The sequence below is a fragment of the Onychomys torridus genome, chromosome 16 (assembly GCF_903995425.1).
Source record: "Onychomys torridus chromosome 16, mOncTor1.1, whole genome shotgun sequence".
Classification (NCBI taxonomy): Eukaryota; Metazoa; Chordata; class Mammalia; order Rodentia; family Cricetidae; genus Onychomys; species Onychomys torridus.
The window spans coordinates 64,455,579-64,470,476 of record NC_050458.1 but is presented as its reverse complement, the minus strand read 5'-3'; the positions used below and the strand labels follow the sequence as shown (position 1 = coordinate 64,470,476).

Sequence of the window (14,898 nt, the reverse complement as noted above, 5' to 3'; positions counted from 1 at the left end):
CCGCGAGCCGACAGCAGCCCTCCTGGGGCGCGGCGGCGGGAGAGGGAGCGCCTCGGGCCGGTCGGGGTTGCGTGTGCGCGGGACCGGGAGCCTCGGTAAGCGGGGCCGAGGCCGCGAGCGGGCGGCCGGGGCGGGGGCTGCTCTTGGCGTCGCGTTTCGTGCCCTGTCCGGGGCGTCCTTTCGAGGCGTGGCCGGGGTGGGGGTGGGGGTGTGGTTCCCCCAGGTGGTCTTCGCTGCCGGGCCGGGCCTGGCAGTGGCTGGCGTGGGGCGCCGCTTTTCCCTTTCGGAGGAGCAGGGTTTTCCGAGGGAGAAAGCCCGGGTGTTTGAGGGCCCCAGGCGGCCCAGAGCTGTCTCCCACAAGGTTAATTAGAGCATCCCTAATGGTGGAGAATTGGAATGCTGGAAATTCGGAACCCTGACTGTCTCCGGTGATCTTTAGCCCCCCTTGAAATAACAATTCATTGCCCAACTCTGTCACTCACTCATCTACCATCCTGTAGCAGGTTTCTGATGCTACCAGATAACCGTCTTAGCTTAGTCACAGCTTCCCCCAGCAGAAAAGCTAAGGCTGTTGTCTGGTAGCATTCCAGTAGTGTGTAGGAGGGTCATTGGAGTCACCGTGTCTCTTTAAAGTTTCGTCACTCCTAAGTAAACTGTACCCTATGCGAGTATACGTGACGGTGTCTTATGTAGCCCAGGCTGGCCTTTTGTAGCCAAGGATAACTTTGCACTTCCGATCCTCCTACTTCTGGAGTGCTGGGAAAGCAGGCATGACAGGATAACTTGGGGATTACAGAGGGTGGCTCACCCGTTCCCAGTATTTGCTGTGCTGAGGACAGAAGCCAGGCGCTTGCTTATGCATGCTAGGCAGGCGTGGTTTGAGCTAAAGACCACAGCTGCACACTTCTTTAAGTCCAAGTAAGATTGTTTTCTGCTTCTACTTAAAAATGTGTTGACTGATGAAGCGGGTGTGCCAGTGGGTTGCAGTAAAGCAGGGGAACCTGCTGTATTAGTTTTCAATGTTGCTTAGTGGTGATCTTTAGCTTTGGGGTTGGTGAAAAGTGGTAGTCTCCCCACCCCCTCAAGATGGTTTTTCTGTGTAGTCCTGGCTGTCCTGGAACTCACTCTTGTAGACCAGGCTGGCCTTGAACTCAGAGATCTGCCTGCCTCTGCCTCCTGAGTGCTCGGATTACAGGCGTGGTGGCTCAAAGGTAGTAGTAGCCTTTTCATTCATGCTGAAATTTCATCCGATGTCACAAGGAGGTGCTGGTGAATTAGTGGAGCCAAACATCACCTGAGATCATTTGACTCCAGCTCTGAGACAGTCTGTCTGACGCTCCATAAACACAGGAGTTCTAATCAGCCTTATAGAACCCTTAACATTGGCTTTTCCCCCGGGAATTTCAGTTGACAAAAGTCTTGCTTTGTTGTCCCAGCTGGCTTCCAAGAAGGACTCTCCTGCCTCAGCCACCAAAGTAGCTGGTTATAGATGCATGTGCCACCAGTTTTAGAAAATATTTTGGCAGTATTTATCAAGAGCCATTTAAGGCCTTTATACCATGATACATTAATTAAAAACCTGTTCCAAAGACTCTCCTTAAAGACCTGAAGAATACTGGTCATGAGGTTCACTCATTCAGTGAGTGTCAAATCACCTTCCAGGTATCAGGCTGTGTTCTAAACGCTGGTTGCTCTGCGGCAAACAGACAAAAGTCTTTGCTTTGCAGACAGTAAAGCTGAGTATATTAGACAGAGACAAGGGCTTTGGAGCAAAATAAAGCTGGCATTTCTGAAAAGTTGCAATTTTAAATAGGGTGGTTAGCAGAGACTTCACTGAGAAGTGAGTGAAGATTCCTGGGTGTGTGTGGGGAGGAGGGTTGGGATGGGGGAGGTGGTTATGACAAGCATGGGACATACCATGCTAGAGACTGCAGGCAGAGGGTAATTATCTAAATCCAAAGGGAATTCAGTCAATTCTTAATTGACACAAAGTGCTAATAAACAAAACATGAAATCGTGTGTGCCTTGCAGTGTAGCTTTGACAGCGTATGATGGACAAAGGGTGGAATCTGGGTGGTAAGGTTTTTGTTTCCTGCTTAAAAGGTGTCATCCTCCCAACACCTATTACCATCTGAGACAGTGTTTTTATGTCTGCCTGAGTGTTACAGATGACCAAGTTGATGGAGATCATTAAGACTTTGGGGATTGGTGAGACTTACCCTAGACTTGCAGACCCGGAAGACCTAGCAGGAAATGGAACACCAGTGTGCTGAGCTGAAAACATTACAATTCAGTTTTCCCTTCCCTCACTTCAGTCCTGACTCAGGTTGAGCCCAGGACATTCTGTTTCTCTTTCTGCAGTTGATTTGTTCATAGGAACAGCTGGACCCACGGTAGTGTTTCTTCTGCCTTTGATATGGAGCAGACGCTGGACACTTAGGGAAATGAATTGTTCTGAAGTGCTGTTGAAGGACCTCATCCTCGTGTCGAGCTTGTCTTTGGGAGTGCTTTTCCTTGGCAGCAGAAAACCTACATTGTTAATTTCTTGGGAATCTCTAGAACAGCAATGTGTATAATAATGTTTTTCATTAAAACACTTTGTTGAGAAGAAAAAAAAAACAACTACAAAACACCAAGCAATCTGCCATTGTTTTGTCTAATACTACATAACATCTAAAAAACCTGATATATAGTTTTCTTAATAATATTGTTTGTAGGACTGGTATAGATGCTTTTCCCAGGATGCCCTGCAGTAAGACCTGTAATGGTCTGTTGTTCGGAAGGACTGTCTGTCTCTTCGCTGGGTGATTGAAATTAAATTGGGGCCTCAAAGCAATAACAGCAAGCTGAGACTCTTTCTCCCGGTGTTGCCAAATTGCTCCCTTAGGGATCCTCACAGATTGGGATTGTAACACCGTGACTTCCCCACCTTGGGGGCTCCCCATCAGTAACAGCAACAGCTGAGATTCTGGGCACCTTTCTGTTAGAGTGCTCTATAAACTGATTTCCTTGCTCCCCACACAAGCCGGTTGCTGCATTCTCAAAGGCAGCAGCCTCTGCTGTAGAAGTGCCCGCTGCTCTGCAGCTGAGAGCAGCTTTCCAGCACGGCCGTCTCCTCTCACATTAGTGCGTCTCCTAGCCGGGAAGCTAAATAATACAGGGGGGAAGCAGACAGGAGAGGAAAATGTGGCCCAGCAGGAAAATCAAAACCATTCTCAATTGACACTGAGAAGGACAAGTAAGCTTTAGCTCTCCGAGTTACAATTTGACTGAGGTATTGAGAGTTAGTAGTGATGTAGGGAGATATTTTTGTCACCTATAAATAATTCCTGAGAGTCACTTCTGTAGAATGTTAGAATATAAGATACCCCAGCATATAAAGAGGAGTATATTTTACTAGAACCAGATTTTAGTTCCCCTAAGCAAACCTATATTAGAGGGGGAAAAAAATCAACTTTCTTTAGAAGTAAGAGCCTCATCGAGAACAGCTTGTATGACCCCGGCAGAAGTTTGTCATCTTTTTTGGTCTGGATTCTAGCTGATGTCTGTGTTTACCCACATATACACATGCTGACTGATGTCTGTGTGCACACACATATACACATGCTGACTGATGTCTGTGCACACACATATGCACATGCTGACTGATGTCTGTGTGCACACATGCACATGCTGACTGACATCTGTGTGTACACACATATGCACATGCTGACTGACGTCTGTGTGCATACACATGCACATGCTGACTGACATCTGTGTGTACACACATATGCACAAGCTGATGTCTGTTTATACACATATACAGGTCTCTGCTCTGTGTGACTGTTAGGATTTGCAGGTGTCTGAAAAAATCTGCAGCATATATGGTTGATACTTTATGACATTGAGTGTGTTAGGGTGGAAAGAGGATAGATAGACTTTGCCTCCACACCTGCATTTCATGTGCACTCAGTATTTAGTCAGTTCTTATTTCTAAGTTGTCTATAAAGTAGCAGCTTAGTTAATTAGATTCATATGAAGAAAGATGTGGAATGTCAAGTTCAGTACTCAATTCACAGCAAAGGCATATTTTAAATATTATGTAGCACTATTTTAAAAAATAATCTTTGCTTCTGAATTTAGTGGAGCCTCATGTGGAGACAGTCTAGACTACTTAGGGGGAAATTACTGGAGTTGTGAATCACTCTCCCAGAATCTAATTAAAACTATCAGACCCCAAACAACACAGTGATACATTTCATATTTTTATAAGCTTAATTTTTTTGTTTGTTTTTTTGAGACAGGGTTTCTCTGTGTAGCCCTGGCTGTTCTAGAACTCACCCTGTAGGCCAGGCTGGCCTCAAACTCAGAGATCTGCCTGCTTCTGCCTCTTAGTGCTGGGATTAAAGGTGTGCACCAGCACTGCCGTGTTGCATTGGAATTTTAACTAGTACACATGGAGGAGACCAGCCTGAGACTGCATACACCAGCTACATTGTCTTGTAGAGTGTGTTTTGGGAATTGGGTTTGTTTTCAAGAGATTGCCTCTTTCTTCAGCTGGGCAGAGTGGCTCATACCTTATAATATCACCACGTGGGAGGCTGAAGTAGGATTGCTGTGAGTTCAAAGCCAGCCTGGGCAGTCTCAAATAGCCCTTCCTCAGAACTACACCAAAACCACAGCCAACCAGCTCTAACCCTTGCTCCTTGGGGTGTGCATAGAACCCAGAGTGACCATGGACTAAAGAAACATGAGAAAATGTGAAGTTTCTTTTGATTTCTGCTGTTGTAACAAAGTACCTTAAACTATAATTCATGAGGAGCAGACATTTATTTTGTGTGCGTGCTCCACCAATGCCCGCCAGAGTTCTCTCTTTAACCCCCAAACAGTCATTTACTTCTTAGAGTTTAGAAAGTCCAAGATGGCAGTGCCCTAAGATTGCTTGATAAGGATTTCCTTTGTTTCCTTGATGCCTTTTTGTGACCTCATGGCAGAAGAGCAGTAGGGCCGCCTAGTTCCTCCTTCAGGCCCTCTTGCAAGGGCACACTAGTCCCTTAGCATTCTAGTCCTGCTGCATAGGGAGTTCAGTTTCAGCATACACTGTGGTGGGACACAGATCATAGAGAGGCTCAGGTCAGGTCTTACTGTCATTAAAGACAACATTTTTGGTTGTGTTTTGAGACAAGGCTCTGCCGGGTAGCCTCCTGGCCTGGAGCCTGTGGCCATCTCTAGAGCTGAGCTTGTAGCACAAAGCACCTCGCCTGCTCGAAAATGTGGTTTTGCCTGGTGTGGTGGTTCATACCTTTAATTCCAGAGGCAAGCAGATCTCTGTGTTTCAGGCCAGGTCTCAAAAACAAGAAATCCCCTCCCTCATTTTCAGCATCCTAGTTGCTGCAGAATCTACTCTCCTGAACCCCTTCACAGGGGTTTTCATGTTTGGAATTGCAGGATATACTTATGATGCTGCGATAGGAGAGATCAATATCCTTGTTACAACTGCTGACTAGTGACTGACCTCTGTTTTTACTGGGAGCCAGAGGAGATCATCATTTGAATCGATCCTGAGTGTTCTTCCTGCTTCTGTTGTGCAGCACCTGTGTGTGGTCCTCTCCGTGACTTCCACATGCCTTCCTGCTGGCCGTAATGCCACTCTTACTTCGTTCTACTTTGGAGGAAGATTTTGTAATAAGTCGCTTAGTCTGGTTGCTTAGCAGCTTGCCATGGTTTGTTGCTTGGAACCAGATACGTTGCCATTTGAAGAGCATGGTTCCAGCCCTATTCAAGTTACACTTCAGACAGGCTTGGGACTGATAGAATTTTTATTTTAATTGCTATTATAGCGGTTGTTTCATGACTACAGATGAATATTTCTGTACTGTTTAATAGAAGATATTTTTATGCTCATGCATTCCTTTGTTTTATTGTGGGGTTTTGTTTGTTTCTTCTTTTCTTTTTTCCATTTCTTACCATTGTAGCTTATGGTACACTCTTACAAATATTTGCAAAATCACTAAAAACTCTATTAAAGTAGAGTTTTGAAGTTTTTATTTAGCTACATAGAGTAACTACCTGGACAGAGCATCAGGGGTGAGAGGAGCGTGAGAGTCCTCTATGTGTTTCTAAGAATAGTTCATTTTCAAGTTAAGAAATTTGACATTTTCTTCCCTTAATAATTTTTGTCACATTGGAAATGTTTTTCCTGACGACTAAACAAAGAACTTATTTTTCTAATCCATTCCTGTTGAAGTCTATTTGGAACAAAGCTGCCTGGAAGGTGGCCTAAGTTTTTAATGTGATATTAGCAGGTCTTTGGGAGGAAACACAAAGCCTGAAATTCCTATCCAGAGCTCACTAACAAATGGTTTTTCCCTTGCCCTTGTCATTGTGAAGGTGGTGCATTGTCTCTCCGATGCCAGAGTGGTAGAACATAATCTCTGCCTGTACTTAGTATAAATTTATTAGACACAGTCCCTGCATGCATTCCAGCAGAGAACCCACACTACAGAAATAATTCTTGTGCTGCTGAGCTGGCAGTTTCCCTACTTAATCACTGTGTGATGTCACCTGTGCCATTGGTGGGAAATGTGCTGACCATGTCTTGCCTTTTACGAGACAGTTGTGACAGGATGTTTGCTAAAAGTGAGATAAAAAATAAACATTTTGAGGTACATTATAGGTTTTCAAAGTCTGAGAGATTAAAGTAGCAAAAAATGTTGTTAAATTAGATGTGAAGAACCACATTTTGTTTGTGGTTGGTAGTGTTTATAGTCCACAGACATGCTCCTTCCTACTGAAGGCAGTTAGCATCGGCACCATTGTAAGGAATGAGGATTGACCTAGAAGTAGACAGAAGCTGTATGTTGTCCGTGGTTTCCAACGGTTTCCAGTTCAGTGCAGCTCAGGCACATGCTTGCAATCCCAGCATTTGTAATTCTGACACAGGAAGATTGTGAGTTCAAGACCATCTTGAGTAACTAGTAAGACCTCATCTCAAAAAATAAAAGGGCAGCCCAGTAGTGGGAGCAAGCCTTTAATCCCAGCACAGGTGGATCTCTTGAAACAAGGGGGCGGGGCCACAAAAATTAAACAAAACAAAGACATTAACTTTTTTTTAGATTAGGATCATAAAATTGGTTTAAGATTCTTGAAATGGTAGTTGGGCAGTTGTGGCACACGCCTTTAATTTCAGCACCCGGGAGGCAGAGCCAGGCGGTTTTCTGTGAGTTTAAGGCCAGCCTTGTCTACAGAGCAAGTTCCAGGACAGCTAGAGCTGTTAAAACAGAGAAACCCTGTCTTGAAAAAACAACAAACCCAACCAGCAAATAAACAAAAGATTCTTGAAATGGTGGCTGCATAGTAGGAGGGTCCAGGTGTTGGTCACTGATGGATTTACTAGACTGTTAGTGAACCTTTTGTAAGGGGGAGAAGGCAGCTTCCCTGATGTATATTTGATTTCTTGGCAGAAGATGGATGCTACAGTGGTGAATTTGTGGACTCTGTTTGAGCAGCTTGTGCGTCGGTTGGAGGTTATCAATGAAGGAAATGAAAGCAGTAAGTCATTCTGAGCTGGTCTGGGGAGGGTGGGGAGGGAGGGTGCGTGATATGAAAAGGAAACCCAGCAGGTTCCAGCGTTTGGTTTTTATAATGCTGGATTGTGCGGAATTCTGAAAGTGAGTGCTCTTTCAGCTTCCCTAAAAGACGGCGATGAAGCCGGGCGGTGGGGCGCACGCCTGTAATCCCAGCACCCGGGAGGCAGAGGCAGGTGGGTCTCTGTGAGTTTGAGGCCAGCCTGGGCTACAGAGTGAGTTCCAGGACAGGCTCCAAAGCTACAGAGAAACCCTGTCTCAGGGAAAAAAAAAGACAGTGATGGCTACTGCTGGCCAAAGTGTACTGAGCACTCATTTCAAAGGACCATTAATATTTATTCTATATTACTTAAAAAAAATTTTTTTTTATTCTGGTATGATCAGACACCTCACAGGCTGGGAATTGAACCTGGGTCCTCTGGAACATCAGTGAGTGCTCTTAACCGCTGAGCCATCTCTCTTTCTTTCTATATTACTCTTTAAAAAAAAAATTCTGTGTATTTGGGTACCCGTAGTGGCCAGAAGAGGGCATAGGTGCCTCTGGAGCGGCAGTACTGGTGTTGTAAGCTGCCTGATATGGTGCTGGAAACTAGCTCAGGCTTTCTTTACCATTGAGCCATCCATCGTGATTTTTTGTTTTTGTTTTTAATAATTATTTTTATTTTATGTGCATTGGTGCTTTGCCTGCATATACATCTGTGTGAGTGTGCTAGATCCCTTGGAACTGGAATTACAGACAGTTGTGAGCTGCCCATGTGGGTGCTGGGATTTGAACCTGAGTCCTCTGGAAGAGCAGCCAGTGCTCTAACTACTGAACCATCTCTCCAGTCCCATTCATCATGTTTTTAAGTGAACTTTACCCATCTAGCTTGCTTGTTTACCAAGAGTCTCTTTCCATAGAATAGTTGATATTAATTACCAATTTCTTATTTATTCCATGAACTGGGAAAAATCTGGATTTCCAAGCATGTTGCTTTTTTGTTTTACTTTTTTAAGAGGGTGGGTCTCATACAGTAGCCCAGACAATTGAAGTCATGGCAATCCTCTTGCCTCAGATTCCTGACTACAAGCACAAAGCTACCTCATACATCTCTGTTTTTACTGCTCCCAGACAAGCTGGCCTCCAGTTCACTGACTAGCACAGGCCTCAGTCTTCTAAGTTCTGGCTGTCCTGGAACTCACTATATAGACCAGGCTGGCCTTGAACTTACAGAGATCTGCCTGCCTCTGCCTTTAGTTCCCAAGTACTGGGTCTAAAGGTTTGTACTACCATACCTGGCTTTAATTTATTTTATTTTAAAAATATTTTTAGTGCATTGATATTTTGCCTGTCTTTGTGAGGGTGTTGGATCCCTTGCAACTGGAGCTATAGACAGTTGTGAGCTGCTATATGAGTGCTGGGAATTGAACCCAAGTGCTCTGGAAGAGCAGCCAGTGCTCTTAACTGCTGAGCCATCTCTCCAGTCCTAATATTTGATTTCTTTGCCTAAGATAACTTTCATACTATCCTATTTTGCTAAAATTGGTCTGCTACTGACTCAATCTCCCTCCCCGCCCTGCCCCCCAGGATTTTTCTCTGTGTAGCCCTGGCTGTCCTAAAACTCCCTCTGTAGACCACGATGGCCTCAAACTCACAGAGATCCACTGGCCCCCTGCTTCCCAAGTGCTGGGATTAAAGATGTGCACCACCACCGCCCAGCTGACTGGGTTTCTTTTGAATGAATTGGTATACCAAGTTAGAAATTTAGTCAAATTAAAATTGCTTGAATGTTGCATATTTTTGTACATGGTTTAAATTTGTATAGGAAAATGCCTTCTCTAACTAAAAATCTGCTGTCTTTAGGTGAATGTGGCTTAGTTTCATCTGTAAACAGGGTTTGACCAGTAATAAATAGACCCGTAGGATGTAGGTGGAGACCGATGCTTGGAGATAGTTGAGGTCAGCTCAGGAGTTGAAGGCACTGGTGTGGTGTAGAACAGCCGGCACCACCAGCAAAGGATGAAAATGAACAGTGCTGGGGCGCTCCATGCTGTTGGGAGTGAGAATGTCATCTGCACACGTTTGAACAGAGTCCCCATTCTGCTTCCAGTGACTTTCCAAGAGCTAGTGTGATCATTTCTGCATTTACACTGGAGTATTTACTTCCCCTCGGGGCATTGTTAAACAGAAAAGGCAATTGGCTCTTTACTTTCTGGTCAATATTTGTATAATTATCACTGAATAGAATTACAGGCCTTAGATATCTGTAATATTAATCTATATCTGCTAGAGCATATTGTAGCAGTTATACCTGAATTTGCTCTTTAACTCAGGTTCAGCAATGTATGACTGTAAAGGTGGCTGTTTTTTGTTTTATGTGACTGTCCTGGTGTGTGACAGCTGTCCCAAAGGTTTCCCTCTTTGATTGCCTTCTGTTGAGGAGCTTTCAGCATTGGTGACATCTGGAGCCAGGTGACTAATGAGTTACACACTCCATAGCAGATGCCCTGGTGAAGCCCAAAGTGAAGCCTATTGAATCAGGAATTGCTTCCCACTAAGCTCTCGTCCAAAGTGACAAAACAGGGTTTGTTCCTGGTCATTTTTAGCTCTGTTTGACTGTAGTCCAGCAAGACTTTATATTTGGGATGAAGCTAACTGTAGGCCTGTTTATTTGAGCAGTTGTATTTTTGCTGCTTGGATTATTAAGTTTTTACCTGTCCTCAGTTGAATTCATCCAGGTTGTGAAGGACTTCGAGGATTTCCGGAAAAAATGTCAAAGAACCAACCAGGAGCTGGAGAAATTTAAAGATCTATTATTGAAAGCAGAGACTGGGCGTAGCGCTCTGGACGTCAAGCTGAAGCATGCTCGTAACCAAGTAGATGTAGAGATCAAGCGGAGACAGCGAGCTGAGGCTGAATGTGCAAAGCTGGTGTGTATTGCTTTGCATGTTAGACTGGTGATGGGTTGGGAAGGCATTGTTGATAATGTTTCTGTTTACCAGATATACCCCATTCCCCCTTTATGTAAACAACTGAAACCCGTTTGGCATCTTGTCTGTGATTAGAGATGAAACTGTAGCCTGTGGCCTCTGGGTGTGTGTGTGTGTGTGTGTGTGTGTGTGTGTGTGTGTGTGTGTGTGTTTCTTTTTCTTTTTTAAATGATTCATTTATTTTTATTTTAGGTGCATTTGTATTTTGTCAGCAGGTATGTCTGTGTGCCAGATCCACTGGAGATGGAGTTACAGGCAGTTGTAAGCTGCCATGTGGGTGCTGGGAATTGAACCCAGATCTCCTGGAAGAACAGCCAGTGCTCTTAAAACCTCTGAGCCATTCCTACAGCCCCTGGCCTCTGTTTTTTTAAGTTTGAAATTAATACTTATTTTTTTCCTTTAGACTTGAAACTTTTTCACTAGACAGATTTCAAATGAGAGTTAAAACAAAATGGTCAAGGATGTAGTGCAGTTGGTAAAATTCTTGCCTGGTTCTGGGTTCCAGCACTCCAATTTTGTTTTTTCCTAAGAATTAAAGTGAGGGAGAATAATAATGAAATTCTAGAATAGTTATGTATCATAATTTATTTGCTGTTCTTCAGGGGTGGGTGGGTATCTTTTGAGACAGGATTCTATATAATCCCTGATGGCCTGAAATTCAAGGTTGATCCTCCTGCCTCTGCCCCCTGAATACTGGGTTTAGAGGTATATGCCACCATGTGCAGGCTATATTGTTTATTCTAAATACCAAGAATATTGCTCTCCTTTTATGAGTTGGAGGCACTGGCCTGCTGTCATCGATACAGCCAAAGCAATGCTAATGCTTCATTACTTCTCTGGCTCATGGTGAAGGGCTAGATGGACTTAGTGAGTTGAACAGTATGACTGGTGTACATGTTATTTTGATGTGACAAGATGCGTCTTGGTGCAAAGGAGAGCTTTTCTTGAGGGGACTAATCCATCTTAACTCAGTGTTAGATGCCTCAGTAAGCCCAAATTGTCTGCATTTCAGCTTTGTATTTATTTTATGTATTTTGTTTTATCGTTTGAAAAACACGTGACTGCTTTGATCCATAAAAGAAGCCAATAATTGTTCTGATAAAAACAATACTTGAAGTATTTTTGCTATGTGAAATCTGTTTTGGAACTCTCATCCTATACCACTCTTCTCTTGGATTAGTATGTGTGATCTAAATATCTTATAGCAGAGACCCCATTCTGTACGGAGTTGATTTTACTCATCAGAAACCAGCCACAGCCTGAGCTTGATGTGAATTAATATTCTCTTGTTGTAATGCCTTCCTGAAGGCCCATTTGCATAATGTTGTATTTTAATGTCTTCTGTCTATCCCATAAATTTGAGGTGAAGATTCCTTCCCTGGCTAGTTATGATGTTTCCTCTGCTTTGGTCTGTAGGAACAACAGATTCAGCTGATTCGAGACATACTCATGTGTGACACATCTGGCAGCATCCAGCTAAGCGAGGAGCAAAAATCAGCTCTAGCTTTTCTCAACCGAGGCCAAGCATCCAGTGGCAACCCTGGGAACAATAGGTGGGGGAACCGCATCTGTTGTCATCTGATCACAAGCAGCCCAGCTGTCACAAGTCCCATTATCTGACCTCTTAAATGTACTGCTTCTGGGGTGTGTGCTGAGCAAGCAGAAGAGCCTAGGGGGGGAGGGAGGGAAGGCGGGGGGTGGGGGGGGGGGGGGGGTGCAGGCTTGCACCGTTCCCTTTCATTATTTTAAGCTTTCCTTAGGATGTTGTTTCACTGTGGGTGCAGTTTTGATGTTGGTGTTAAATTACACATCAATAACTAATCTTGTCCATTGCGAGGACACCAGAGGTGGAAGTAGCGGTTCAGCAGTACTCACAGTGTTTATTCTCCAGAGAGCTCTGCAGCTGCTGGGAGCTAAGACCAGACAATCATTTGGGTTCTATAGTGTGCTAAAATAGTCTCAGCCAAGCTTTGAATGTAATACTCCCACCCAGTACAGTAAGTAGGAAAAGGTAGGGTTGTTTGTTTCGTTGGCTGATTGGTCCATGGGGAATCTTGTTTGGTTTGGTGAGACAGAGTCTCAGGGTGTAGCCCTGGCTGGCTGAATCTCTTTTACATCAGGCTGCCCTTGAACCCATAGAGCTCCATTAGCCCCCTGAGTGCTGCTGGGGTTAAAGCTGTCATGCCACCATGCCCCGTTCAGGTGGGGTCTTTAGAACTAAGAAGACATGTGAACTTGATTTCTCTTTTCTTTTAATAAAGATGAAAAGAATTATGAGTATGAGTGTGTGGGGGTAAGCCATGTGTGCAGGGATACCCAGGTAAACCAGAAGAGGGTAGTGGGTCCCCTGGAATGGGAGCTGTAAAAGACTATATGCTGCATGTTGTAGGTAGTGTGAGCTCTTAGTCACTGAGCCGTCACTTCTCACAGTCCCCCAGCCCCTCCTGTTTTTTGAGGTAGGGTTTTTCATATCTCAAGCTGGCCTTGAACTCCTGAGCTTGTTGCCTCTCAAGTGCTGGGATTATCTGCATGGACTACTATATTCAGCTTAGGCTTAACGTCTTAAAAATTCAGTGCTGGGGGCTAGGGAGGTAGCTCAGACAGTAGAGTACTTGCCTAGTATGACTCAGTCCCCAGTGCTTTGTAAATTGGGCATGGCGGTACATATCTGTAATCTCAGTGTTTGGGATGTGGGTCCAGGAGAGTCAGAAGTTGAAGATCATCTTCAATTACATAGGAAGTTCATGGACAGCCTGGTCTAGAGGCCTTGTCTCAGACAAAAATATCAAACCTAAAGCCCAGTGCTGGGTAATATTCACTGTAGGAAGTGTCAGACTTGATTGGAATCGAATTGAACCTCAGTCTGCTTCCTTAGTACAGCAAGAAAAGCTCCCATAGCCCTGGCTGTAATCCCCACTTGCTGCTGACACCACTGTGCTGTTCTGCACGCACAGCGCTCTATGGAAACAATGGAGAGCAGCTTCCTGCATCGAGGACTGCAGCTTGTGCGTGTCTGTGAACTTGCTCATGTTATCTGACCAGTGGGACTTTTCAGGGTACTGGTGGCTTTTCTGTTTTATGGTGTTCTGTGTCTAACACTGTGTTATTGTTTTTAATCCAGACTGTCAACCATTGATGAATCTGGTTCCATTTTATCAGATATCAGCTTTGACAAGACTGATGAATCACTGGTAATAAACATTTGATCTCTGGAGTTATCTGCTTTTGTTAACCTGCCCTGTAGGAGCATCTCTGCTCCTGTCCTTGGCCAGCCTTTACGACTCTTTCATTGTTGATTTGTTACAGATTCTGAGCTAGCAATTTAAAATATAAATCCACCCAAGCTATAAGATACTAACTTAAATATTTATTTTCTAGAAGTAAGAATGTAAAATTCAGGATTTGCTGTGAGGTCGAGTTTATCTGAAGGGTCTCTGGGAGGTACCTCTAGTAATTGATTATGTCTTAACTTGTTAAAGCCCTAGCTAGGAGTAAAAATCAGCAAGATTGACCAGGCAGGGTGTTTTATTTTTAATTTTTGAGATAGGGTCTCACTGTGTAGTTGTAAGCTGTCCTGGAGCTTGCTGTGTAAACCCAGGTTAGGTTTATTTGCTGCTGCTGCTGCAAGTAGATTTGTACTTTATTTCCCAGTTAGTCTGCTTCTTGAGGGAAGCTTAGCCATCCTTCATAGGAGGACTTGAGCTGAGCCAGAAGGATGGGAATTTAAATTTCTGGGCAGTATATTATTCTCTGGTTAAGTGATGGTTGTCGTGTCTAACTTGTTACCTTGCTTTTGTTGACAGCAGAACTGTGAAATTTCTGTATAAATGGTAATGTTTCATATCCCTACTGGTGTTTTAGTCTTTAATGTTCAGGAGACTGGTAGTCCACGGCAGTTCATCGTTTCTGTGGGAGTCTGAAACCCAGCAAACAAACCAAAGCACAGGACGTTGTTAGTGTTTGGTTTTTGATGGCAAAGCAAGTAGCAAGTACTTACTACATTCCTAGGAGTGTTTTTGCTCATAGTCAGGGTTTAACCAGAGAAGCAAATGTCCATTTTAAGGATATGAATATTGGGAAGCCACCTTTTGAAATAAAGAATTACGTAGAGTAGGTCTGGGGTATATAGTCAAACATCAGGTGAGTTTTGAGGAAAACTGATAGCTGTTATAAGTGGGGCTGATCAACCACTAGCTAAATTATTTGAACATGAATTGGGGAAGTTCAGTTCATGTTGCCTTCCTGTTGTATGTGCTGATTCTAGGTAATGTGTTTGTAGGGTAACCAGGAGCAAGGGCAGCTCGGGTGGTAGGAAAATGAATGCCACTGGACGTAACAGAAGTGAAACTAGTCTGTAGTGAAA

The 14,898-nt window shown here is 44.0% G+C and overlaps 1 protein-coding gene across 1 annotated transcript in view; it reads left to right on the top strand.

Annotated features, from left to right (window-relative positions):
• The window catches only part of Racgap1 (Rac GTPase activating protein 1), a 30,944-nt gene continuing 16,046 nt past the window's right edge, over window positions 1–14,898 (top strand). Inside the window, exons 1-5 of the mRNA XM_036208476.1 lie at window positions 1–95; window positions 7,443–7,530; window positions 10,270–10,475; window positions 11,952–12,088; window positions 13,657–13,726. Of these exons, the coding sequence (XP_036064369.1) occupies window positions 7,446–7,530; window positions 10,270–10,475; window positions 11,952–12,088; window positions 13,657–13,726 (498 nt within the window). The 5' untranslated portion in view covers window positions 1–95; window positions 7,443–7,445. The remainder of the gene's footprint in view (window positions 96–7,442; window positions 7,531–10,269; window positions 10,476–11,951; window positions 12,089–13,656; window positions 13,727–14,898) is intronic.